General features: G+C 62.3%; 1 protein-coding gene across 2 annotated transcripts in view; it reads left to right on the top strand.

Annotated features, from left to right (window-relative positions):
* Positions 1-25837, top strand: part of BACE1 (beta-secretase 1) — a 30250-nt gene extending 4413 nt beyond the window's left edge. The window contains exons 2-9 of one of the 2 annotated variants that reach the window (XM_073321068.2): positions 11722-11810; positions 14467-14683; positions 17222-17359; positions 17599-17733; positions 18570-18671; positions 19211-19360; positions 19855-20026; positions 20605-25837. In XM_073321068.2, coding sequence (XP_073177169.1) covers positions 11722-11810; positions 14467-14683; positions 17222-17359; positions 17599-17733; positions 18570-18671; positions 19211-19360; positions 19855-20026; positions 20605-20846 — 1245 coding nt within the window. In that variant the 3' untranslated portion in view covers positions 20847-25837. Of the gene's footprint in view, positions 1-11721; positions 11811-14466; positions 16787-17221; positions 17360-17598; positions 17734-18569; positions 18672-19210; positions 19361-19854; positions 20027-20604 lie in introns of those variants that run through there. The other variant, XM_073321067.2, reaches the window with a different exon arrangement.
* Positions 25838-27536: the final 1699 nt, after the last annotated feature.

Below are 27536 nucleotides of genomic sequence, written 5' to 3'. Positions count from 1 at the left end.
CCTCACTTAAATACTTACAAAATCAGATATAAAAATACAAGTGTCCCAGCCACACCAGTACTGAACAATGGCTGACTTACTCATTTTTACCAATTATAAAATACATCAACTGGAATATAAATATTGCACTTACATTTCAGTGTCTATACAGAGCAGTGTAAACAAGTCGTCATCTGGAGGACATTGTAGTTCGTACTGACTCCACTAGGGCTGTTTATGTAGCCGGTTGTAAAACTAGGCAAATATCTAGGTGAGCTGCTGTACCCCCTGGGAGACCTCGACGTGCCCCTGGTGGAGAACCGCTGCTGTATGGGCTCCTTAGTCTAAGAGCGATACTGGGTCATGCTCACTCAGACTCGAGCACAGAACAAAGCAGGGAAGGGCAGCGACCAAGTACCAAGCTGCATCAGCAGTGCAACTTAAGTCAAATTAATTAAAAAAGAGAAAATCCCTGCTTAAAGAGGAAGGGCCCAATCCTGCAGACTCAGAGCACTCAGCACCCACAGTGGGAGCTAAGCCCCTCACAGGATCAAGGTCAAATCGGCTTCTGAAATTAACCAGGGCAGAAGCTAAGACAGCACTGCCAAGTACAGCCCCACTAAGAATCTGCCTGTTACCAGGCCCGGGCACAAGGAGTGTGGCCAGCACCAATCTGTAACTCACCTTCACTCAGCAGCCAGAGCCCTGTCCAGGCAGACGGGCACCTTAGCTCCCTGCTGCCCCACGCTTCCTGGCCAGTGTAGGTGGGGCTCCTTCTGCCTGCCCACCGGAAAGACCTGCAGAGCGCAATGCTCCTACACAGCCAGTGATGCCTGGGGTCCTGACCTTAGCCCATCCTAGCGGTCCCATTGGCCATTCACCAGCAGCCTGGGGCTGCCCCTAATTTGCACATGAAAGCACACTCCCCTGTGTAGGGCTGCTGGAGGCTTTCCCCAGCCCAGGAAGAACTAGCCCCAGGTCTGCTCAGGCCCTTCCTTCAGGCCCAGCAGTTCAACATAAGCTTCTCCAACCACCTCCTGTAGCCCCTCCCTTGAGCTGGGCTCTTTCAGCCTCTATCGAGATCACCTGCCCCCCTTCCCAGCTGGGTCTGATCCTCCCCTCTCAAGCCCAACTCCCGTTCTTAAAGGGGCTCCAGCTCCAAACAGGTCTGACTAGCGGCTAGCCTCAAGCCCCTTGGCCCTCTCACATCGAGGGATGTGTCAGCCCATGTCTTGACCTCAACGAGCAGGACGCACTCATTGGCTGAGCCATCGAGCAATACTGAGGGGTTTGCCAGGGGTTGCAGACCCAGCCCAATATATTTTATAAGCCAGCCAGGCCAATGGGCGCACTCTAAGCACTTTCTCACCAAAGCTGCTGCTCCCAGATTATGATAGACCCCCAGATTCTTCAGACCCATTAAGCACTGATGTCACTCACTAACACCGGCTGTGGTGAGCTTTGTCCTCAGGCCCTGGCTGCGTCCAGAATGCCTCCTAGAGCACAGCCTGGCTTGGGCATCATGGTGCCTTGATGGGGTCCCTGGCAGCCCCCAAGGGGCAGAACTTGCTCCCCTACAATCAGCCTGGAGGCATTTCCATTGGGAAGGCTGTTTCTTGTCTGAGTCCGGCTGCCTTCCCATCACCTCCCGCATCCCTTCCAGGTTGGCCCTGTCTCCCTCATGAGGTTTCATTTCTCGGGACACTAGATTTTTATGCCATTTCAATTGTGCTGAAATTATGGGTCTGTGCAGCACCTTCCCAGGGAGTCACTATCCATAATGTATTTCATTCCACTAGGATTCTCTGTTCCTGCCATTCCCCGCCCAGTTCTAGGTTCAGCAACAAGTCAGACTTCAGAGCCCATTGCATATTCTGGCAATGTCAGCACGTGAACGCTCCCAGCCACCCATAGGCCCCTCCCCAACCTCTCCCCCTCAGGAGCAGAGATGCCTTTGCAGGGAACCTGGGAGTTCCGTAGACTAGGGCTGCGTCAGACCAAGGGCAGCGGGGGTGAAATCCGGAGCAGAGGGCCCTCCCCGACATACCCGCCTAGGCCCTGCTGGCTCGCATGTCTCCGTCCAGAGCAATGCCTGGGTGGAGTCTCAGGGAGAGAGGCGTCATCCCCACGAAACCCGAATTAACAGGGGCCTGATCCTCCTGCCCTGCACCTCGTGCTGTCGTTTACACCCCATGAAAACCACATAAAATGCTGCAATGCAGATTGGGTGCCATTTCATGCCCACTTGGCCCAGATGTGAATGACAGTGAGGGCCAGGTCCCAGCCTGTCGGACAGCGCCGGGGCGGTCCAAAGCCTTTACTCTGTTACCAGGATGCAGGTCCCAGCTACCCTGCAGATTTTACCCGTGTGCTCCCCTGGGCCTCACTGCTCATGTGCGGATGGGGTAAGGGCTCAGGCTGCAAACCATTCATCTTGCTGGGCTGATCCTCTCTCCCTGCTGCTGTATGTTGCCTGTTTAGCAGGGTATTGGTCCAGCGAGACCTCTCTTAAGTGACCACCCAAGGGACCAGCAAAAGCCAGTTGCCTTGCACAGATGGCCTTTAATTAATGATCGAATGGAAAGGCACTGGAAGCCCTGCAGAGGGGCTGAGAGGCGGTGGCTGCGGACGCCGGGTTGCCTAGTGAAGACGGGGTTCCTTAGCGCAGGTGTTGCTATGTCAGTTGCGATCCAGCTGCTGACGGTATCTCTGGGTGCTCTTAAGCCTATTGATTTACACACACCTGAGCGGGGTTCACCTGGAGGGTGCATTAGGCTGATGTAGAGCTCCACCCTGTGAAACACGTCGCTGGGGGGTGTGAGCAGTGCACCCCCCGCTATTAGCCACCCCGCGGACAAAACCCGACCTAGGACCCAGTAGTGGCACAAGGGGCAGTTTCTAAAGGAGATAATGAGGGGCGGGTGGGGCTGCAGAGCCGGATTGCGGGACACTGGCAGAGCTATGGGAGGTGTAAGGCCTGGCTAACAGGGGCCTACAGGGCTAGACATGGCGCGTCGCACGGCATTGAGGTAGCAGCGCGGTGAGGCAGTGGCGCGTCGCACGGCATTGAGCTAGCAGCGTGGTGAGGCAGTGGCGCGTCGCACGGCATTGAGGTAGCAGCGCGGTGAGGCAGTGGCGCGTCGCACGGCACTGAGGTAGCAGCGCGCAGAGGCAGTGGCGCGTCGCACGGCATTGAGCTCGCAGCGCGGTGAGGCAGTGGCGCGTCGCACGGCATTGAGGTACAGCGCGCTGAGGCAGTGGCGAGTCGCACGGCATTGAGCTAGCAGCGTGGTGAGGCAGTGGCGCGTCGCACGGCACTGAGGTAGCAGCGCGCAGAGGCAGTGGCGCGTCGCACGGCATTGAGCTAGCAGCGTGGTGAGGCAGTGGCGCGTCGCACGGCATTGAGCTCGCAGCGCGGTGAGGCAGTGGCGCGTCGCACGGCATTGAGGTAGCAGCACCGTGAGGCAGTGGCGCGTCGCACGGCATTGAGGTAGCAGCACCGTGAGGCAATGGCGCGTTGCACGGCATTGAGCTAGCAGCGTGGTGAGGCAGTGGTGCGTCGCACGGCACTGAGGTAGCAGCGCGCAGAGGCAGTGGCGCGTCGCACGGCATTGAGCTAGCAGCGTGGTGAGGCAGTGGTGCGTCGCACGGCACTGAGGTAGCAGCGCGCAGAGGCAGTGGCGCGTCGCACGGCATTGAGGTAGCAGCGCGCAGAGGCAGTGGCGCGTCGCACGGCATTGAGCTCGCAGCGCGGTGAGGCAGTGGCGCGTTGCACGGCATTGAGGTAGCAGCACCGTGAGGCAATGGCGCGTCGCACGGCATTAAGGTAGCAGCACCGTGAGGCAATGGCGCGTTGCACGGCATTGAGCTCGCAGCGCGGTGAGGCAGTGGCGCGTCGCACGGCATTGAGGTAGCAGCACCGTGAGGCAGTGGCGCGTCGCACGGCATTAAGGTAGCAGCACCGTGAGGCAATGGCGCGTTGCACGGCATTGAGCTCGCAGCGCGGTGAGGCAGTGGCGCGTCGCACGGCATTGAGGTAGCAGCACCGTGAGGCAGTGGCGCGTCGCACGGCATTGAGGTAGCAGCACCGTGAGGCAATGGCGCGTTGCACGGCATTGAGCTAGCAGCGTGGTGAGGCAGTGGTGCGTCGCACGGCACTGAGGTAGCAGCGCGCAGAGGCAGTGGCGCGTCGCACGGCATTGAGCTAGCAGCGTGGTGAGGCAGTGGTGCGTCGCACGGCACTGAGGTAGCAGCGCGCAGAGGCAGTGGCGCGTCGCACGGCATTGAGCTCGCAGCGCGGTGAGGCAGTGGCGCGTCGCACGGCATTGAGGTAGCAGCACCGTGAGGCAATGGCGCGTCGCACGGCATTGAGCTAGCAGCGCGCTGAGGCAGTGGCGCGTCGCACGGCATTGAGGTAGCAGCACCATGAGGCAGTGGCGCGTAGCACGGCATTGAGCTAGCAGCGTGCTGAGGCAGTGGCGCGTCACACAGCATTGAGCTAGCAGCACCGTGAGGCAGTGGCGCGTCGCACGGCATTAAGGTAGCAGCACCGTGAGGCAATGGCGCATTGCACGGCATTGAGCTAGCAGCGCGCAGAGGCAGTGGCGCGTCGCACGGCATTGAGCTAGCAGCGCGGTGAGGCAGTGGCGCGTCGCACGGCATTGAGCTAGCAGCACCGTGAGGCAGTGGTGCGTCGCACGGCATTGAGCTAGCAGCGCGCAGAGGCAGTGGCGCGTCGCACGGCATTGAGCTAGCAGCACCGTGAGGCAGTGGTGCGTCGCACGGCATTGAGCTAGCAGCGCGCTGAGGCAGTGGCGCGTCGCACGGCATTGAGGTAGCAGCACCGTGAGGCAGTGGCGCGTAGCACGGCATTGACCTAGCAGCGCGGTGAGGCAGTGGCGCGTCGCACGGCACTGAGCTAGCAGCGTGCTGAGGCAGTGGCGCGTCGCACGGCATTGAGGTAGCAGCACCGTGAGGCAGTGGCGCGTAGCACGGCATTGAGCTAGCAGCGCGGTGAGGCAGTGGCGCGTCGCACGGCATTGAGGTAGCAGCGCGGTGAGGCAGTGGCGCGTCGCACGGCACTGAGGTAGCAGCGCGCAGAGGCAGTGGTGCGTCGCACGGCATTGAGCTAGCAGCGCGGTGAGGCAGTGGCGTGTCGCACGGCATTGAGCTCGCAGCGCGGTGAGGCAGTGGCGCGTCGCACGGCATTGAGGTAGCAGCGCGCTGAGGCAGTGGCGAGTCGCACGGCATTGAGCTAGCAGCGTGCTGAGGCAGTGGCGCGTCGCACGGCATTGAGGTAGCAGCACCGTGAGGCAGTGGCGCGTCGCACGGCACTGAGGTAGCAGCGCGCAGAGGCAGTGGCGCGTCGCACGGCACTGAGGTAGCAGCGCGCAGAGGCAGTGGCGCGTCGCACGGCATTGAGGTAGCAGCGCGGTGAGGCAGTGGCGCGTCACACGGCACTGAGGTAGCAGCGCGCAGAGGCAGTGGCGCGTCGCACGGCAGTGAGCTAGCAGCGCGGTGAGGCAGTGGCGTGTCGCACGGCATTGAGCTCGCAGCGCGGTGAGGCAGTGGCGTGTCGCATGGCATTGAGCTCGCAGCGCGGTGAGGCAGTGGCGCGTCGCACGGCATTGAGCTAGCAGCGTGGTGAGGCAGTGGCGCGTCGCACGGCATGGAGCTAGCAGCGCGGTGAGGCAGTGGCGAGTCGCACGGCATTGAGCTAGCAGCGTGGTGAGGCAGTGGTGCGTCGCACGGCACTGAGCTAGCAGCGCGGTGAGGAAGTGGCGTGTCGCACGGCATTGAGCTCGCAGCGCGGTGAGGCAGTGGCGCGTCGCACGGCATTGAGGTAGCAGCGCGCTGAGGCAGTGGCGTGTCGCACGGCATTGAGCTCGCAGCGCGGTGAGGCAGTGGCGCGTCGCACGGCATTGAGGTAGCAGCGCGCAGAGGCAGTGGCGCGTCGCATGGCATTGAGCTCGCAGCGCGCTGAGGCAGTGGCGCGTCGCACGGCATTGAGGTAGCAGCGCGCTGAGGCAGTGGCGCGTCGCACGGCATTGAGGTAGCAGCGCGCTGAGGCAGTGGCGCGTCGCACGGCATTGAGGTAGCAGCGCGCAGAGGCAGTGGCGTGTCGCACGGCACTGAGCTCGCAGCGCGGTGAGGCAGTGGTGCGTCGCACGGCATTGAGCTAGCAGCGCGCAGAGGCAGTGGTGCGTCGCACGGCATTGAGCTAGCAGCGCGCTGAGGCAGTGGCGCGTCGCACGGCATTGAGGTAGCAGCGCGGTGAGGCAGTGGCGCGTCAGACGGCACTGAGGTAGCAGCGCGCTGAGGCAGTGGCGCGTCGCACGGCACTGAGGTAGCAGCGCGGTGAGGCAGTGGCGCGTCGCACGGCACTGAGGTAGCAGCACACAGAGGCAGTGGCGCGTCGCACGGCACTGAGGTAGCAGCACACAGAGGCAGTGGTGCGTCGCACGGCATTGACCTAGCAGCGCGGTGAGGCAGTGGTGCATCGCACGGCATTGAGGTAGCAGCGCGGTGAGGCAGTGGCGCGTCGCACGGCATTGAGGTAGCAGCGTACTGAGGCAGTGGCGCATCGCACGGCATTGAGGTAGCAGCGTGGTGAGGCAGTAGCGCGTCGCACAGCATTGAGGTAGCAGCGCGCAGAGGCAGTGGCGCGTCGCACGGCATTGAGCTAGCAGCACCGTGAGGCAGTGGTGCGTCGCACGGCATTGAGCTAGCAGCGCGCTGAGGCAGTGGCGCGTCGCACGGCATTGAGGTAGCAGCACCGTGAGGCAGTGGCGCGTAGCACGGCATTGACCTAGCAGCGCGGTGAGGCAGTGGCGCGTCGCACGGCACTGAGCTAGCAGCGTGCTGAGGCAGTGGCGCGTCGCACGGCATTGAGGTAGCAGCACCGTGAGGCAGTGGCGCGTAGCACGGCATTGAGCTAGCAGCGCGGTGAGGCAGTGGCGCGTCGCACGGCATTGAGGTAGCAGCGCGGTGAGGCAGTGGCGCGTCGCACGGCACTGAGGTAGCAGCGCGCAGAGGCAGTGGTGCGTCGCACGGCATTGAGCTAGCAGCGCGGTGAGGCAGTGGCGTGTCGCACGGCATTGAGCTCGCAGCGCGGTGAGGCAGTGGCGCGTCGCACGGCATTGAGGTAGCAGCGCGCTGAGGCAGTGGCGAGTCGCACGGCATTGAGCTAGCAGCGTGCTGAGGCAGTGGCGCGTCGCACGGCATTGAGGTAGCAGCACCGTGAGGCAGTGGCGCGTCGCACGGCACTGAGGTAGCAGCGCGCAGAGGCAGTGGCGCGTCGCACGGCACTGAGGTAGCAGCGCGCAGAGGCAGTGGCGCGTCGCACGGCATTGAGGTAGCAGCGCGGTGAGGCAGTGGCGCGTCACACGGCACTGAGGTAGCAGCGCGCAGAGGCAGTGGCGCGTCGCACGGCAGTGAGCTAGCAGCGCGGTGAGGCAGTGGCGTGTCGCACGGCATTGAGCTCGCAGCGCGGTGAGGCAGTGGCGTGTCGCATGGCATTGAGCTCGCAGCGCGGTGAGGCAGTGGCGCGTCGCACGGCATTGAGCTAGCAGCGTGGTGAGGCAGTGGCGCGTCGCACGGCATGGAGCTAGCAGCGCGGTGAGGCAGTGGCGAGTCGCACGGCATTGAGCTAGCAGCGTGGTGAGGCAGTGGTGCGTCGCACGGCACTGAGCTAGCAGCGCGGTGAGGAAGTGGCGTGTCGCACGGCATTGAGCTCGCAGCGCGGTGAGGCAGTGGCGCGTCGCACGGCATTGAGGTAGCAGCGCGCTGAGGCAGTGGCGTGTCGCACGGCATTGAGCTCGCAGCGCGGTGAGGCAGTGGCGCGTCGCACGGCATTGAGGTAGCAGCGCGCAGAGGCAGTGGCGCGTCGCATGGCATTGAGCTCGCAGCGCGCTGAGGCAGTGGCGCGTCGCACGGCATTGAGGTAGCAGCGCGCTGAGGCAGTGGCGCGTCGCACGGCATTGAGGTAGCAGCGCGCTGAGGCAGTGGCGCGTCGCACGGCATTGAGGTAGCAGCGCGCAGAGGCAGTGGCGTGTCGCACGGCACTGAGCTCGCAGCGCGGTGAGGCAGTGGTGCGTCGCACGGCATTGAGCTAGCAGCGCGCAGAGGCAGTGGTGCGTCGCACGGCATTGAGCTAGCAGCGCGCTGAGGCAGTGGCGCGTCGCACGGCATTGAGGTAGCAGCGCGGTGAGGCAGTGGCGCGTCGCACGGCACTGAGGTAGCAGCGCGCTGAGGCAGTGGCGCGTCGCACGGCACTGAGGTAGCAGCGCGGTGAGGCAGTGGCGCGTCGCACGGCACTGAGGTAGCAGCACACAGAGGCAGTGGCGCGTCGCACGGCACTGAGGTAGCAGCACACAGAGGCAGTGGTGCGTCGCACGGCATTGACCTAGCAGCGCGGTGAGGCAGTGGTGCATCGCACGGCATTGAGGTAGCAGCGCGGTGAGGCAGTGGCGCGTCGCACGGCATTGAGGTAGCAGCGTGCTGAGGCAGTGGCGCATCGCACGGCATTGAGGTAGCAGCGTGGTGAGGCAGTAGCGCGTCGCACAGCATTGAGGTAGCAGCGCGCAGAGGCAGTGGCGCGTCGCACGGCACTGAGGTAGCAGCGCGCTGAGGCAGTGGCGCGTCGCACGGCATTGAGGTAGCAGCGCGCAGAGGCAGTGGCGCGTCGCACGGCACTGAGATAGCAGCACACAGAGGCAGTGGCGCGTCGCACGGCACTGAGGTAGCAGCACACAGAGGCAGTGGCGCGTCGCACGGCATTGAGCTAGCAGCGCGGTGAGGCAGTGGCGCGTCGCACGGCACTGAGGTAGCAGCACACAGAGGCAGTGGTGCGTCGCACGGCATTGACCTAGCAGCGCGGTGAGGCAGTGGTGCGTCGCACGGCATTGAGGTAGCAGCGCGCAGAGGCAGTGGCGCGTCGCACGGCATTGAGCTAGCAGCGCGGTGAGGCAGTGGCGCGTCGCACGGCATTGAGCTAGCAGCGCGGTGAGGCAGTGGCGCGTCGCACGGCACTGAGGTAGCAGCACGGTGAGGCAGTGGCGCGTCACACGGCATTGAGGTAGCAGCACGGTGAGGCAGTGGCGCGTCGCACGGCACTGAGGTAGCAGCGCGGTGAGGCAGTGGTGCGTCACACGGCATTGAGCTAGGAGCGCGGTGAGGCAGTGGTGCGTCGCACGGCATTGAGGTAGCAGCGCGGTGAGGCAGTGGTGCGTCACACGGCATTGAGGTAGCAGCACGGTGAGGCAGTGGTGCGTCACACGGCATTGAGCTAGGAGCGCGGTGAGGCAGTGGTGCGTCGCACGGCATTGAGGTAGCAGCACGGTGAGGCAGTGGCGCATCGCACGGCACTGAGGTAGCAGCGCGGTGAGGCAGTGGCGCGTCGCACGGCATTGAGCTAGCAGCATGGTGAGGCAGTGGCGCGTCGCACGGCATTGAGGTAGCAGCGCGGTGAGGCAGTGGCGCGTCGCACGGCACTGAGCTAGCAGCATGGTGAGGCAGTGGCGCGTCGCACGGCATTGAGGTAGCAGCGCGGTGAGGCAGTGGCGCGTCGCACGGCACTGAGGTAGCAGCGCGGTGAGGCAGTGGTGCGTTGCACGGCATTGAGGTAGCAGCACAGAGAGGCAGTGGCGCGTCGCACGGCATTGAGGTAGCAGTGCGCAGAGGCAGTGGCGCGTCGCACGGCATTGAGGTAGCAGCGCGCAGAGGCAGTGGTGCGTCGCATGGCATTGAGGTAGCAGCGCCGTGAGGCAGTGGTGCAATAGAAAAAGCCTGCTTTGGAGAGGTGCAGTGCTGAGAGACTGGTGTAAGCGCTTCATTGGGACAACCCTCCCCGCTGCGGTATGAGTGATTTTCTGGTGAGCACAAGTGCATTAGCCCCTTGGCTCTGCAGATTAAGAGCAGAATCCCCTCTGGGGCCTGTTTGACAAGGCAGTCTTGGCAAATCAGCCCAGCAGAGGCTCTGGAGTAGAACGATACCCAGTGGAACGGAGCATCTCCCCCTGCCCCATTGCACAGGCTGAGCCCGCAAAAGGGCTAGGGTCCACCTGGAGTTTAGCCGGGGGCAGCGGCCAGATCCCTTTGTGCAAATTGATGGGGAGGAGTCTGGGGAGGCTATGTCACACCTGGTACCAGGGCCCGGAGCTGGTCTCCTTCCCTCTGTTCCACTCGCCCTGCTCCGTGTTGCTCCCCTGGGATGCACAGGCTCCTGCTCGGGGCTGTGGGACTGGGAGGCGTTCAGGGAACACCCTCCTCATGTGGGTGACTGAAGGGGTTTGCTTGGCCTTTGCTCTCATGCCTCTGAATGCCTGTCTACCCCATGCCCGGCACCTTGGGGTCAAGCTGGACCAATACTTGGCACTGTCGGGCATGGGGACGGGTTCACTGGGCTGGACTCTTCCTTCCACATCAGCGCTGGACCCAACGCCCCAAAGGAGTTACAGGGTGGGGGTGGCTGGGGGCGATTCCCAGGGAGGGACCTTTCCCGGGGTGCCTGGATTCCTAGAACTGTCCTCAAGGGGGAATTCCCTGTGCAGGAGCAGGGCAGAGCAGGCTCTGAGCTGTATGACCCTGGTCTGATCCAGCCAGCCATTCCCTGGGCTCTGGGTTGAGCCCCTGGAGGTTGGCTGCACCGTGCCTGGCACCCACCAGGGTGTCCTGCCCGAGTAATGCGGAGCCCTTGGTGCAGAGCTGGCTCTCCCGCCCTGCCCCAGAGGGAAGCGGATACATCCGCAGTGCCCAGCCGTGCTGCTGAGTGGGCAAGTTCCTGCAAGGTAATGGGAGTCGGGTGTCCTGCCGCAGCAACCACTGAGCTGATTGCAGGCAGCCACGGCGGGAGAGAGGCTGGAGAGCTGAGGTCTGAGGCTTCCCTGGGAATAGTGGCAGCAAGGTCCCGTTCCCAGCTGGCTTTGGCATGTGGCATGGACAGAGGAAATCTGGGCACTGCTGCTCTCCCCGCCCTGTGAATGAATGCAAACATTAAAAGCTAAGGCGCTAACAGCCCAAAGAGTACCAGAGACCAGGCCATGGCAGGGGCTGGCTTCCTCACTGTGCCAGGCAGGGGTGGGGGCTGGGTGCCCCGCTGTGCCAGGGGCTGGGTGCCCCGCTGTGCCAGGCTGTGGCAGGGGCTGGGAGCCCCACTATGCCAGGCAGGGGTGGGGGCTCGGTGCCCTGTGGTACCAGGCTGTGGCAGGGGCTGGGAGCCCCACTGTGCCAGGCAGGGGAGGGGGCTGGGTGCACTGCTGTGCCAGGAAGTGATGGGGGCTGGGTGCCCCACTGTGCCAGGAAGTGATGGGGGCTGGGTGCCCCACTGTACCAGGCAGGGGTGGGGGCTGGGAGCCCCGCTGTGCCAGGCAGGGGTGGGGGCTCGGTGCCCTGCGGTACCAGGCTGTGGCAGGGGCTGGGAGCCCCGCTGTGCCAGGAAGTGAGGGGGGCTGGGAGCCCCGCTGTGCCAGGCAGGAGTGGGGGCTCGGTGCCCTGCGGTACCAGGCTGTGGCAGGGGCTGGGAGCCCCACTGTGCCAGGAAGTGAGGGGGGCTGGGAGCCCCGCTGTGCCAGGCAGATGTGGGGGCTGGGAGCCCCGCTGTGCCAGGCAGGGGTGGGGGCTCGGTGCCCTGCGGTACCAGGCTGTGGCAGGGGCTGGGAGCCCCGCTGTGCCAGGCAGGGGTGGGGGCTGGGTGCACTGCTGTTTGCTGCTCCGAAGTAACGTGCCCCTGCTCTCCTTCCCCAGCTGAACATTCTGGTGGACACGGGGAGCAGTAACTTTGCCGTGGGGGCAGCACCTCACTCCTTCCTGCGGAGGTACTACCAGCGACAGCTGTGAGTATGGCCGGGGTGCTGTGGGCTGGCGGGGGCAGAGCACGGCGCTGCACTGGGGAAGCCCAGTCACCCGCCTGGTGGCTCAGCCATGGGAGTCTCGTCCGTCATGGGGCACCCACTGCCCTGGCCCCGGAAAGCGACTCCCAGGGGACCCCCACTTTGCTCTTTCCCATCTTGGGGAGGGGACCCTGCTCTGAGCCAGCATCCCCAGCTGGCAGTGCCGGGGGGCTCCCTGCTGGGCCCAGAGCCCTGGACAGAGCTAGATGCTGAGGGGTCTGTGTTCCCTGAGCTGCGCTGCTGTGAGGGGAGGTCCTGGCCACAGCAGCCCAAGCAGAGAGCGCGGTACCCCTCTCCACCCGCTCCACCCCCAACCTGCCCTCCCTCCATGCGGCCCCATCTGCTGCCCTGGGCTCCACTTCTCACAGAATCACGCCCTGAGCTGACAGCAGCCATCGCCCTCAGACTACAGCCCCCAGGAACACTCCCTCCCTGTGCCCACAGGTCGGGTCGGTCAGTCATCCCACTTTGGAGAGGGCACCTTTCACCGCCTGGGGCCCAGGGGGCTCTCGTGGGGCCGGCTCACTCTGGCATGGAACCCACTGGGGGCTGTCTGGGCTCCCCCCGGGGCAGGGTGGCGGTTCTGTGCTCAGCCCCAGGAGCTGCATGAGGCAAGGCTGCCCCTCGGCCCCTGGCTAGCACTCGCAGAGCCCTGGCTGTCCCCCTCCAGGGAGAGGAACTATGGGCAGGAAAGGAGCCGGCCCATGAGGCTGGGGCAGGGGTGCTGGCAGCAATGGCCAGGTTTATTCGCTGGGCCTGGCCCAGGGCCCCCAGCGTGCTCCCATGGAATAATGAGATGAACCATCGGTTCAGACAGCACGAACAGAGTGAGCTCCAGCTCCGGGGCCGGCCTCAGGGGTCACCGGCCTGCATGCACCAGGCGCCAATGCCCAGTGTAAACGTGCAGTGAGCCCATCCAGATTTCCAGCCGGGTGACTGACAGGAGTCTGGCCGCCTGCCTGGAACACTGTTTATCGCTGTTCTCTGATGTCAGACCCCCTCCTCCGTCTGCCGCTGCTCGTCCCCCTCCACCCACCGCCACAGTCCGTTGGTGTCATTGTTTGCAGACCCTCGGGGTCCCAGCTAGCAGCAGGACCCCGGTCCTGGGCACTGCACACGCTCCTCGTGAAGGCGTCCCGGCTCAGGCAGCCAGTGCTCTAGCTAGACCAGGAAGAGGGCGGCCCAAGGGACGTGTCTGCCCTCACCTTGCAGACGGGGAGCAGAGCCCAGGGGTGGGCGTGAAGGGAGGCAGTGGCAAAGGTGGGAGCTGAGCCGCAGTCTGGTGCATCGGCCCCCGGCCTTCCTGGAGCCGGCTCTGAGCGTGTATAGCCGTGTCGCTCAGTGCCCCTCTCTCCCCAGCTGCACCCCTCTGCTGCAGTCTGGAGCAACACACAGCCCCTGGACGTGGGGCACCACCCTTGAGACTGCCTCTGGGAGAGCATCTGGGGTCCTTGTTGCTGAGCCTAGGAATCGCTCCCCAGGCCAGCCGCATGGCTAGCTCCTGTGAGCTCCATCGCTGGGATGCCCCAGGCAGCTGCCGGCCTGGTGGGGAACCGGAGGGGGCCTGTACAGGCCTCTCCCTGGCAGGCGGGGGCAGAGCAGCCCCCTCTTGTGCACTGTATGTGCCGGGGCCCCGGCTCTGGCCCTCGAATCCCAAGGCTGGCAGTGCCAGGCATGGCGCCGGCCCGGGCTCAGGGCCAACACGGCCAGGTGCTGGTCAGCCTCCGTGATGGCAGCGTATGCGCTGGGGCGGGGCTTAATGGCCCCTTTCTGTGCCGAGCGGGGCAGAGGAGATCCTCCCCCACCCCGCCTCTCCTGCCACATTACAACACTGCCCGGCCTCCTGGCCAGTGGGCACAATGTCTGGGCTTGTGCCTTGCCCGCCCCTTGGCTGGGCCCATTGTGCTCCCCTGGCCCTGGCCCAAGTGTCTGAGGAGGGGGAGCTCCCCCACGCCCTAGAATCAGCCCCACGGCTCCGAGTGCCCTGCGCATGGACAGCTACAATCCGGTCCCTCTGCGGGGACCGCGCCAAGGAGCATTTGGAGCTGCTAGCAGGCTCCATCTTGATGGGCCCCAGGCCTCAGGGTGGGGCCAGCAGCAGATGGGGCCTATGGGGATGCTGCAGCTCAGTCTAGCCTGGGCACCTCTGGTGTCCTGGGGAGGGAGAGAGGGGGTCATAGTCCAGCTGTGGAGATGCAGGTGGGCTGGGGGCCCATTGTGTGTGTGTGTGTGTGGGGGGGTGTTCCTGGTACCTGCTCGTACGCACACCCCGAGGGACGCAGAGTCACAAACGCACCGACATGCAGGCCAGTTCCCACACACACATCCAGATTCACTAGCGTGTAGCCCATATGATGGCTGCTCGCACACACACACATACATGTGAGTTCACAGTCCCTCCACTCGCAGACACACATGGAGATCTGCACATTCACCGGTTCTCAGCTCCACAGTCCTGGGGGTTCACTGGCCCTGCCCAAACTGCCGTCCCCCGCCAGGTCCCTGCCCACTCCCCCCACTCCCACCCTTCCCCAGCTCCTCCCATGCTCTGGTACAACTAGCCTGACGGCTTTGCTCTTGTCTTCGGCATTCGTTGCAGGTCCAGCACCTACCGGGACTTGCGGAAAGGGGTCTACGTGCCATACACCCAGGGCAAATGGGAAGGGGAACTGGGGACGGACCTGGTCACCATCCCCCACGGCCCGAATGTCACAGTCCGCGCCAACATCGCTGCCATCACAGAGTCAGACAAATTCTTCATCAACGGGTCAAACTGGGAAGGGATTCTGGGGCTGGCCTATGCAGAAATCGCCCGGGTGAGCGTGGCACCGCCGGTCTGGATGGGGTTCAGCACCACAAGACCTAGGAGGGGCCAGGCAGCTACTGCGTATGGGTGCACATCCACCACCTCAAACTCTGCCCCACAGCCACTGGCTCTGTTAATTCTCCCCAAACCCAGCTCCTCGGCACCCGGCTCAGTCACTGGACCCCAAACCCAGGCCCTCGGCCACCATCTCTGTCACTGCACCCCAAACCCGGCCCCTCAGCCCCCGGCTCTGTCATTGCACCCCATACCCAGCCCCTCAGCCCCCGGTTCAGTCACTGCACCCCAAACCCGGCCCCTCGGCCCCCGGCTCAGTCACTGCACCCCAAACCCAGGCCCTCGGCCACCATCTCTGTCACTGCACCCCAAACCCGGCCCCTCGGCCCCCGGCTCTGTCACTGCACCCCATACCCAGCCCCTCAGCCCCTCGGCCCCCGGTTCAGTCACTGCACCCCAAACCCGGCCCCTCGGCCCCCGGCTCAGTCACTGCACCCCAAACCCGGCCCCTCGGCCCCCGGCTCAGTCACTGCACCCCAAACCCGGCCCCTCGGCCACCAGCTCTGTCACTGCACCCCAAACCCGGCCCCTCGGCCCCCGGCTCAGTCACTGCACCCCAAACCCGGCCCCTTGGCCCCCGGCTCAGTCACTACACCCCAAACCCGGCCCCTCAGCCCCCGGCTCAGTCACTGCACCCCATACCCAGCCCCTCAGCCCCCGGCTCAGTCACTGGACCCCAAACCCAGGCCCTCGGCCACCATCTCTGTCACTGCACCCCAAACCCGGCCCCTCGGCCCCCGGCTCTGTCACTGCACCCCATACCCAGCCCCTCAGCCCCTCGGCCCCCGGTTCAGTCACTGCACCCCAAACCCGGCCCCTCGGCCCCCGGCTCAGTCACTGCACCCCAAACCCGGCCCTTCGGCCCCCGGCTCAGTCACTACACCCCAAACCCGGCCCCTCAGCCCCCGGCTCAGTCACTGCACCCCATACCCAGCCCCTCAGCCCCCGGTTCAGTCACTGCACCCCAAACCCGGCCCCTCGGCCCCCGGCTCAGTCACTGCACCCCAAACCCGGCCCCTCGGCCCCCGGCTCTGTCACTGCACCCCATACCCAGCCCCTCGGCCCTCGGCTCAGTCACTGCACCCCAAACCCGGCCCCTCGGCCCCCGGCTCTGTCACTGCACCCCATACCCAGCCCCTCAGCCCCCGGTTCAGTCACTGCACCCCAAACCCGGCCCCTCGGCCCCCGGCTCAGTCACTGCACCCCAAACCCGGCCCCTCGGCCCCCGGCTCAGTCACTACACCCCAAACCCGGCCCCTCAGCCCCCGGCTCTGTCACTGCACCCCATACCCAGCCCCTCGGCCCTCGGCTCAGTCACTGCACCCCATACCCAGCCCCTCGGCCCCCGGTTCAGTCACTGCACCCCAAACCCGGCTCCTCGGCACCCGGCTCAGTCACTGGACCCCAAACCCGGCCCCTCGGCCCCCGGCTCAGTCACTACACCCCAAACCCAGCCCCTCGGCCACCAGCTCTGTCACTGCACCCCAAACCCGGCCCCTCAGCCCCCGGCTCTGTCACTGCACCCCATACCCAGCCCCTCAGCCCCTCGGCCCCCGGTTCAGTCACTGCACCCCAAACCCGGCCCCTCGGCCCCCGGCTCAGTCACTGCACCCCAAACCCGGCCCCTCGGCCCCCGGCTCAGTCACTACACCCCAAACCCAGCCCCTCGGCCACCAGCTCTGTCACTGCACCCCAAACCCGGCCCCTCAGCCCCCGGCTCTGTCACTACACCCCAAACCCGGTCCCTCAGCCCCCGGCTCTGTCACTGCACCCCATACCCAGCCCCTCAGCCCCTCGGCCCTCGGCTCAGTCACTGCACCCCAAACCCAGCCCCTCGGCCCCCGGCTCAGTCACTGCACCGAAACCCAGTCCTGTGTCCCTCAGCTACCAGCTCTGTCATTGCACCACAAACCCAGTCCTCCAAAAAGGAGAGCAATAACACGCTGCCTTTCTCCAGTCCTCCCACAAGGCAGCCACCTAGTGCTGCCCCCATCTTACAGAAGGGGAAACTGAGGCACCGAGAGCGGCTGCAGTTTGCCCGAGGCTGTAGCAGCGATGGGACCAGAACCCCTGTGTCCTGCCCCTGAGGCCTGGCTGTAACAGTGACCCAGGACTCGCTGCTCTAGAGATGGGGAATGAGGCTATTCCAGACGGTCGATATTTCCTGGCTGCCATCAGCCAGACCTAAATTCCCGGCTTCAGCCCTCACGGCTGCTCCTTGCCCTGCCTGCGGCACGCCTTGCTGAAGCAGGCCAATCCCCTCTCCTCTTAGCTCTGCTGTCACCTCCCGCCAGCCCCTGTGGGAGCTGGCTCCGGCTTTCAGAACGGTGTCAGCCACCTGGAGCCCGACACCAGGTCTCTCTGTAGCAAGTGCAGGGGAATGGAGCCAGGGCTCCGCGGGGTCCCCGAGGAGCGTCCCAGGCTGCCCGTCTCCCGGGTGCTCACAGCTCTGCGGTTCTGTCTCCCCCATCAGCCTGACGACACCCTGGAGCCCTTCTTCAACTCGCTGGTGAAGCAGACCCGGGTGCCCAACATCTTCTCCCTGCAGCTCTGCGGGGCCGGCTTCTCTCCCAACGAGTCCGAGGCCCTGGCGTCAGTTGGGGGCAGCATGGTGAGTGCACACTCTCAGCTCGGCGCTGGGACCCTGGGCTCGGAGCGGTGCCAGACGCTGGCCACAGCAGTGCCAGGCGGTCGCGAGGCAGAGAGCGCCCCCACCCATTACTGGGAGGGGCCCCTCGGGGCTGGTTCCAGAGTCAGTGTTCTCGCTGGTTCCCCATCTCCTTTTCCGCAAGCCCCTGTGGGCCCTGCTCCCGGGACTGATGGCGGCTCACACCTCTCTCCCGGCTGCAGATCATCGGGGGCGTGGACCACTCCCTCCACATTGGCAGCATCTGGTACACGCCCATCCGCAAGGAGTGGTACTATGAGGTCATCATCGTTAAGATGGAGATCAATGGGCAAGACCTGAAGATGGACTGCAAGGAGGTGATGGGGGTGGCGAGGGGCTGCACGAGCGAGGGCCACATACCTCTGGGGGGCACTGAGAGAGAAATGGCAGGGACTGTTCCCCTGCCCCCGGCACACCCTGACTCTCAGGCCTTCCGTGGCACTGACGGGGCCAACGTATTGCCACAGCAGGGATGGAGGCCAGGGAGGCTGGGCTTAGAGCTCGCACACTACGTGGGTCTGGCTCCCTGCAGACCTGTGGGGCGCATGGGGGGTGCCAGCACCCCCTGGCCCTACACACTGAGGCCCATTGTGCCCAGGAGAGGGGGGAGGCGGGAGGCAGCACAGGGGCCCCCCACCCAGAGCAGTACGATGCGGACAGTGAACGGGGTGAGCTGTTTGTGTGCAGGTCCGTTCCTCGTCCAGAGCAGGGAGATAAATGCTTCTCCAGGTGCATGCGCCGGCCCCACTTCCGGCACACATGCCTGGCCCTGGATTAGTACATGTGACAAATCCCCTGTGCCCATGCACTGCCGAGGAGCTGCCCGCTGAGCTCTGCAGCCAGACGTGCGCCGTACTTTGCCTCCCCGGCTGCCTTTGGCAGTCTCCATGTAGCCACCGAAGTTCTGCTGGGATTGTCAGTGATGCCAGGGGAGTCACGGGAGAGCTGGCGGCTTGGCAGCGGGAGGCGACCTGCTCAGCTGGAATCAGCCCAAGCCCTGGGCTTTGACCCTGCGTCCCTCAGGAACAGTTGCTGAAGCCTGATGGCAGCCTCCTGGCTTAAGGTGGGAGCAGGGCGGGTGCTGCCTTGGGGGGGCCCATGGAGAAGGAGAGAAGCAGGGGCTGGTGTTTCATTCGCCATGTCGCCCCCACAGTATAATTACGACAAGAGCATTGTGGACAGCGGGACCACCAACCTCCGGCTGCCAAAGAAGGTGTTTGAGGCTGCAGTGAAATCCATCAAAATGGTGTCTTCGGTCAGTATCGCTCTCTGACAAACCCAATCCCCTCCCTTCCCCAGCCGGATCCCTGGTGAATGCCGAGGGCCCCAGAGACCAAGCCATTGTGACCCGGCACTAACAGAGCGCTTAGCAGACTGTATTCCGGGATCACTTTGCCCACCACTGAAAGGCAGCCCCCTCTGGGGTAAAAGGTGGCAGCTGGCTAGGACAGGAAGAATGCTGTTTCCGTTTGAAACTGCAAGGAAACTTCGGAAGGTGAGACACTTACAATGTGAGCTGACACGCGGCTCAGGCGCTGTGGGCAAGCAGCCCTGCCCTTGTGGAGAGCGCCATGACGCCTGCACAGAGCACAGACTGACAGGGCCTTCCTTTCATGTCCCAGCTAAAAGAGTCTCTAGCATGGCAACACCCCACCCCCGTCATCAGCTCCGCCCTGGAGGGAAGGGTCCCCGCACTGACACCCAGCCCCTGCAGCAGTCCTGCACTGACAGTCTAGCCCTGCGTCACTGAACACCAACACGATCTCACCGTCTCTCTCCTTCCCCACGGGGCAGACGGAGAAGTTCCCGGATGGCTTCTGGCTGGGGGAACAGCTGGTTTGCTGGCAAGTCGGCACTACCCCCTGGCATATCTTCCCAGTCATATCACTCTACCTGATGGGCGAGGCGACAAACCAGTCCTTCCGGATCACCATCTTACCCCAGGTGGGTCCCCGGAGGGGCAAGGCAGGGCGCTCACGGGTAGCACTCGGATAGGGTGTGAGCAGGAAGGAGCCACATAGCTCACTCCCTGGGGGTCTGCAGGAGCAGCAGCCCTTGGACATGGGCCAGCACCAGATGTCCTGGATTTTAATTGGGAGGTGAGGGGCTGACAACTCAGAGTTGGCCCCCCTCTCTCTAATGGGCTAAGCCAGAACTTGGGAGCCCAGCACCCCAAACATTTTTTGGGGGGGGCAATTTGAAATACAGCTCATGTGGGCCCCTCTCCAACACCAGCCCTGCTGGCCTGGGCATTGTCGAGTGAAGGGGGCTGCCTTGGACTCAGAATGGTAAAGCCCCCGGCCCAGGAACAAGTCCCCGGCCAGTGAGCTGGGGCTACAGGGAGCTGGCTGCTCCTCTCAGAACACAGCTGGAGGCTGGAGCTCTCTGCTCCCCGCCCCCAGGGGCTCTGATAACACCCACCCCCGGTCTCCTTCCAGCAATACCTGCGCCCTGTGGAGGACGTGGCCACATCCCAGGACGACTGCTACAAGTTCGCCATCTCCCAGTCCTCCACAGGCACCGTCATGGGCGCTGTCATCATGGAAGGCTTCTACGTGGTCTTCGACCGCGCCCGCAAGCGGATCGGCTTTGCCGTCAGCACCTGCCACGGTGAGGGGAGGGGCGTGCAGCGCAGGGGAAGAGCCAGGGGCTGGCAGGGCATTCGGGGGCGGGTGGTAACGTCTCCACAGGCCTGAGATCGGGAGTCCTGCAAGCAGGGGGATGGCTGCAGGAGAGGGGGAGGCGGCAGCACCCCCTGGGTCACCCAGCTTCCCCTCTCCTGGTTGCAGGAAGGAAGGGGGCGGTGCTGGTCCCTGTGGGGCAGACGCATGTGCCCAGCTGAGCCGTGGGTCCATGTGGTTAGAGGGGGCAGGGGACAAGAACAATTATTGCTCACAGTTGGTGCAGCCCATGGAGCTCTGCAGCCTGGCCCACAGCTGCCCTCATCCTTTGTTTGGCAGCTCCGGGGCCGCCCCAGGCCAGGGACAAGCTGGGGGCTCGCAGGGGCCCACTCATGCCACTCCGACGCGGCTTCTGAACAGTCAGGCCTGTGCATATAGGGTAGCTCTGGTCTCCCTCCTGGTGCCCAGGGCAGCTAAAGTGACAGCACTTCCCCCTGCTGAGCAAAGTGTAGCCACAGCCCCCACCTGGCCATCGCTGGTGCACTGAACGGGGGGTCCCATCCGCAGGGCACGACGAGTTCCGGACGGCGGCGGTGGAGGGGCCCTACGTGCACCCCAACATGGAGGACTGCGGCTACAACATCCCGCAGACAGACGAGTCCACCCTGATGACCATCGCCTACGTCATGGCAGCCATCTGCGCCCTCTTCATGCTGCCGCTGTGCCTCATGGTCTTCCAGGGGCGCTGCTTCCGCTGCCTGCGGCGGGACCACGGTGACTTCGCCGATGACATATCCTTGCTCAAGTGACGCCCGCTCTGCTGGCGCGAGGGAGCAGCCGGCGCGGGGAAGGCAGGGAGGGAGAGCATGAGCTGAGCTCACCAGCACAGGCTCCTCTGCCCACAGAGTTCGGCTGGGGCTGGAAACAGCACCAGCCATTGCCCCAGGCCAGAGCCGGGTCTGTTCTTCCCCTGCCCCCTCCAGCGGCTCAGCCAACACTGCCTGGAGCTGTTGGCTCTGCCCTGGGAGCGCTGCAGGGGTTCTCAGCAGCAGGCCAGGACGCTGGGCCTGTCGGCAAGTTTATACGATCACCGTAGAGTACATTGAAGCTTGCTCGCTGTTTAACTTCCCTCCGTGTGTGGCAGCCCCGGAGAGCCTGGGAATCAAACCCCTTTGCTCTCTGGCCAACGTGGACTCGCTCCCTCTCCCTGTTCGGGATACAGCCTCGCCAAACCACAGCCCTTGTGCTCCAGGATACGCCGAGGCCACACTCTATGCCCGGGCTCTGACTCACGTTTGAGCCCAAGCCCCTCTTCCGTCCACACACAAACCCGTCTGACTCGGGTCAGCCAGCACTCAGGACCCTGCCGGGGATAGGTCTGAGCCCTACAGTGGCTCGGGTCCAAGCCCTGTTACACTGCAGTGTGGACACAGCTCAGACCCGAGTCGGACGGTCTGTGTTGTTCAGCATGGACCCGGGAGCACGGCAGGGAGAGCCGGGTGCAGCAGCTGTCAGCCCAGGTTTCCAGTGCAGCCTGGAAACACCAGATGCACAGCCCAGGTCCACCAGACCCGAGTTTCAATGGAGCGTAGACACACACCCAGAGTCCGTAGGGGAATCAGCCCAGGTCTGAGCATTGCTTGTTAGCCGCTGCTGCTGCAAAGCCAGCAGAGGGAGCCCAAAACATTGTTTTTGTGTAGGGCCTACATAAACCGTGGTCATTACATCTTAACAGTTTGGGTTTTCAAAAATTATGAACAGTTGTAGATTCTAAAATAGCCATTTAAAATCCAGGGGATATTCCTCCCCAGGCAGCCACTAATTTACGATGCCAACAGGTCATGATTTAGGCCTCCTCTCCCAGGAGGTGCCCCTTTCAAATCTCCAAGCTGGAAAGACCTACCCAACAGCACCTTCACTCCCGCATCGGGAGGGACTGGGCCTCTCAGCTAGAGCCCAGGAGCTGCGGTGAGCCTGGCCTCTAGCAGCAAGTCAGCCTAACAACCCAGCTCCCCTTTTCCCTGGCGGGCACTGCCGGGACAGACACACAGTGGAATTCAGGAGGGTCCATGCTGTCCAGTGCGGTGTGTGCGTGTCACTGTCCTGTTTGCTGCAGCCCCCTTCTCCCCACCCCACCCACCCTCATCTGGTCCCCGTGGGATGCCTACATGAGCTGGACTCAACCCCTTGCATCTCAAGGGCCCTGGGCCGTGGTGAAGCGGGAGCAGAGAGAACGGATCTTCCCCCAACTGGCTCCTGCATCTCTTCCGCGCCTCACTCTCCTGGCTCTGGGGGCCCCACTCGGGCCAGCCCCCTCCTCACAGGGGGGTTGAAGGCTGTGGTGTGCAGCCAGTGCTTAATTGGTAATGAAAGAGGTGCTGAGGCTCAAGCCATTTTTCAACTTTCAGAACTGACACAACAAACCCTGAACTGCCGAGCCTCACTCTGCTGGGGCTCAGCCCTGGCAAGCCCCGGCACAAATTAGGCACTGTTGTACGGGGAGCAGGACAGCCGTCCCAGCAGTGAGTGCCGGGGTCTGCTGGTGGGCCGAGGAGCTTTCTCTCCAGGCCAGCTGTCCGTGCCTGGGCTGGAGACGGGCGGCTCGCTGCGGGCTGGAGGAGTGAAGTCCGGGCGCCTCAGGCTGCTGGGGGGGGTCTCTGCTCCAGGGCTTTCAGCTTAGACCAGTCGACGTAGGGGTAGGTCGCTGCCCCATCCTGCAGCTCGCAGGGAACAGCTGCTTTGCTGCACTCCCCAGGAGAAGGGTCGCTAAGGGGGCAGCTCTGGCAGCCCCTGCTGGCAGGACCGGCTCTAGGCGCCAGCAAAGCGGGCACGTGCGGGGGGCGGCACATTCCGGGGGCGGGTTCCGGCCGTCCTTTTCATTCGGGGCAGGGGCGCCCTCGGAGCCGCGCCACTTAGACGGGGCGAGGGCGCCGCGCCCCCGGCCGCAGCGGGAAGGGGAAGCCCCAGCCCCGGGATGCTGAGCGGCCAGGGCCCAGCCGCTCCCTGGGGAGGAGAGGGCGAGTCCTGCCGGGGAGCCGGGGCTGCGCCGCCTTGTGCCACCCCTTATCTGGGGGCTTCTCTGTGCGGCCGGGCGGGGGGCGGGGAAGCCCCTGCAGGTGCTGGGAGAAGGGGACATCCCTCCCCCTGCTTCCAGCACCACCTGCGAGCCCCAGCCCCACCTCAGCTTGGGGCGGCAAAAACCTGGAGCCGGTCTTGGCTGCTGGGGTCAGGGAAGGGATGGGGGAGGGGTACAATGTCCCTCCACTTTTCTGTCTCTTTGGCCCTGGGAAGTGGATTGGGGCAGAGCCCTCTGCCCTCCCGTGCAAAGACTGGGGGGAAAGGTGGGGGCAGGGCAAACCATCCATTCCCCTCATCTCTGCCTAGGCTGCAAATCATGGGAAAGGGCCTAACCTCCTCTGGCTCCCAGCTCTCCTGCCAAGCACGGCGCACAGAAGCTTTTGGCGGGCCTCGCCCTGCAGCACCAGGGGGAGAACCAGCAGCCTCTGCTGGGGCGGGGTGGAACCCAGCCCAAGGACAGGACCAGCAGCCCAGGAAGGTGTGGAAGCCACGAAACCAGACTGTTACCCGGCCTGCTTGGGAAAGCCCCTGGAAAGCCAGAGCGGAGTCCACTGGTCGCCTCCTCCAGGAGCCCCTCCACAGAAGGCGTGCAGCACAAGACAGGCTCGCCTCACACTGCACTGGTCACGAGGGGGAAACCCCTTCCCTGCGCGGGACTTAACCATCCAAGGTGATTCGCTCCTGGAATATCTGCCTCTGGCTGCAGTGGGGGAAGGCCCCAGCCCACCACACTAAATAGCTTATTTCAGGGGGTCAGCAACAGCCTCACCATCATCATTATTAGTGTGTTTGAAACACATGGTTTTACTTAATTTTCCTTGTTTATAATGGCAAAGGGCCAGGGATGTTGTGCTCGAGCAGAGGGCAGCGTGTGTACGTAGCAGGCTGTGCTGTATGTGAGTGTACCAATAATGAATGCTTCTTGCCTGTACAATATATACATATTTTTATATTTTTAATCTAGTGCTGAAAGCCCCTGGTTCATTGCAAACCCAGCCTCAGGGGGTTGGTGGGTTTTTAAGCTCCGTGTTTTGGTTGTGGGCAAAGGAGCCAGGCTGCAAGTCAGGGATGCTTAGCAGTGGTTTGTCTGACGGAAGCACTTTATGGATCGTTGGCAATCTGGCATTTGTTGTGATGGATGTATCTCTTGTAATATATCTGGCAAAGGTGATGGGGACACTGGGTTGTGGGGGGGTGAAATTAGATCACGCGCACAGCAGTGGTTCACAAGCCAAAACAATATATTGCTCAAGGCTGTTTTTGCTTCTGTCCCGTTTCTGTTCAAGTAGGTTTTCCTACTACATAAGAACCCCTCATCCTGAATCCCAGTGATCAAGGCCTGCACATTTTGCTTCAGTTCTGCTACTAATTGTTGCTTTAAAAAGCAACTTTGTTCCTTCCCAACCTGGGTTCTTTTCCTACTTAATCCTGCTGGTGACTCCTCCTGGGGAACTGGTAACACAGCTGTTCCTAGCCACAGCACAAGGTGATGTGTAGGCCTTCATGGTGAGACTGAAAAGGACCAGAGCAGCCTGGGCAGGGGAAGGTGCTCAGCCAAGCACAAATACCTGAGCTTATAGTGAATGAGACTGCCAAGGAAACTAGCTGTTTGTAGGAACATGTGCCCAGCCTGGGAACTGCCTATTACAGAGCTTTGCTAATGCAGCTCCTTGGGGTTTAACATGCCACTAAATGGCCCAGCAAGATAAAGCTGAGCCATTCGGGAGGAATGCAGAACTGTTTCACTTTGCAGAGAGGCTTGGGAGGTGGGGGTTCAGATCCCAGGGGTACCTCACAAATGTATAGTAGCACCACACCCTGCTGTTCTGCAGCAGCTTCATCGTCAGGTGGAAGTGCAGGGGCAGCTGCAACTGTGTAGGAACCATTGACTCCTAAAGAGGGTAGAGAAAAACCTCTCTTCAGTGGAAACCTCTCACCTGCTAGCTGGGATCCAGAGATGTTGTGCTGATGGGAGCAGCATTACTGGAAACTTTCCATGCACGGTGCAAGAACCGTTCCAAGGGCAGCAAGACAGCGCAAGATGGAGGGCAGACTGCAGGGCTCTCCTCTCCCCCGACGGCAAGTAACTGACTATGAGCACTAGCCCCAGCTGATTCCAATATGTGACCCTAGCTCAATGGCTCGGACAACAGCAAATCTCCCTACCCTACTTTACTTTTCCTGGGATGATTGGAGAGGAGCTGCTGCCATGACCCCCAAGGGAAGGCTCAACAGGGCTCTGAAGAATTTCAAGGGGCAGCAGCAAGGAGCGTAGGCCCAAATTTGAGCCTTTGTGGAGGAGAAAAGAAAGCATAGGCAGGTACAAGAGGGACTCTGGCATGAAGTGTTTTCAGGAATTTTTGCTTTACACACTGATAATCATCCTTGTTTAAAAATGTTAACGTTCCCCAGCAACACAGGCTGGCCTGGCCAGCATGGGAGAACTAACAGTATAAAAAGTGACGAGCAGGGGGCTGAGGCGGTCCGGTGGCCCTTCTATGTAAATATTCCTTAAAGAAAGCAGCAAGAAGTCCCTGGAGTGAGTCACTAGCGAAGGAGCCAGCACTGGGTAGCCAGAAACCTTACAAACAGGCCGGACCAAGTGAACTCTGGCTGTGGGTACAGCTGCAGCACCCTATCCCCTCTCACTCTATGAACCTACTTCGCTGTTGTTTGCAGTGTTGGTCCCAGGGTAGAGAGGCACGGGGGGGGGGGGGGGGGGGCGGGGAGTGAGGTAATGTCTTTTATTGGAACAACATCTGCTGGTGAGACAGACACAATTTCAAGCTTTTGGGCAGGTCAGCCCTGCAGAAGAGCTCCGTGTGGCTCCAAAACGTGTCCTCTCATCAGCAGAAGTTGGTTCAGTAGAAGATATTCCCTCACCACCCCCATCACTGCACCGCCCCCTCACCCCCGTGTCTCCCTACTTCACGAGACACAGAGGCTTTGCTTTTGCCAGCACCATCTGGTTCCCATAACTTGCTCCAGTCCTGCACTCAGGGAGCAACCCGACTCCAACCAAGGGGGAATTTATGCAACTGCAACCTCCACACCCCAGTGCCTGCCCAGAACACCTCCGGGACACCACTCAGTTTGGACCACTGCCTTTACATGTCCATGTGTGTGCAGAAATTCACTGATGGGCCAAACCCAGCCATGCTGCATGTAGGTGACACTTCCATTGACTTCAGTGGAGTTGCAGCTGCTTACACCAATGCTGACTTTGTCCCAAGGACTGTGCAGAATCTACAAAGTAGGGGCCAGATCCTGAGAGGTGCTGGGCACCATTAACTCCCATTGAAATCAGTAGCAATCACTCTGGTTATGCCAGCCCGATGTAGGAAGAAGTGCTCAGAAGGGTCAAGTTGGGTCTTGAAAGCTTTGTTATTCTGAGCTGCAGTGCAGCCAGCTTTATCACCTGAAGAACTCCCTTCCCATGGGCCCTGGGTTAGAGTAACAGGAGACTGTGAGGACCACACCATGCGTCCAACTCTCTGTCCAATTATTTGGGGAGCAGGACGAGGACTGGGGATAGTTACTCTTCGTGGCTAAATAGACGCCCATACTCTGTAACCCTAATGTCGATGTACGAATAATGAATGTTACACAGTAAATTATTACATTAAACAGAAAAGCCTTGTGTTCAAAGCCTGTTCATTGCCTGGGGGGCAACTCAGAGCGTGCAAGGAAGGAGATGGGGGAGGGTTGGGGCGGACTTTGAGCTGCTGAGGGCTCTTTAGGATTAGGGCGGGTAAGGGAAGTGCCTGACGTGAGTGGAGAACTCAATGAGATGCGCTGAAGTTGTTAGTGAGCACAGACGTCCCACTGGGTAAGGGTGTGGAGTTTGAGTTAGCAGTTCAGTATTCCCCTCATTGTATGTTCTCAACAGGTGGGGATGGCTCACAGGTCAGGCATGGGGTAGGGTGAGGGAAAACCACTGACGTATTACACTGCAACACGAATTCCACTAGCAGCTCATGTTTTTCTCATATGAATTCACAGGTTGAAATTATTTGCTTAATTTCTCCAGTGACTCCTGGGCTGCTGCTCAGTCCAGGTATTTAACAGTGCAGCAGCAGCAGGCAGAATAATGTAGTTCATTTCCATGCACACCTGGATGATCATTAACTCTCAGACTTTGGGACTAATATTTGAAGTTGCTGTTGCCAGCAATCCCCGTGAGTAGCGTAACTACAGAAAGCAAAGACTAGAGTGACTCAGCCAGGGTGAGTTTGTTCCAAGGTTTGAATATTGGCAGGACGTGCTTTGCACTGTTCAGCCCACTCCTCTAGTGAGATAGGAAGCCTGGCTCCTCATCTTAAATCTGGCCCAGGCCAGCAGTAGCTGTGAGTCAGGCGGGGCTCCTGAGAGGAGCAACCTGTTTCAGCTCAGGGAAAGGTGTCTACAGGACAAACAGACTA

Source organism: Lepidochelys kempii, chromosome 22, assembly GCF_965140285.1.
Source record: "Lepidochelys kempii isolate rLepKem1 chromosome 22, rLepKem1.hap1, whole genome shotgun sequence".
Classification (NCBI taxonomy): Eukaryota; Metazoa; Chordata; order Testudines; family Cheloniidae; genus Lepidochelys; species Lepidochelys kempii.
This window is presented reverse-complemented; position numbering and strand designations above follow the sequence as displayed.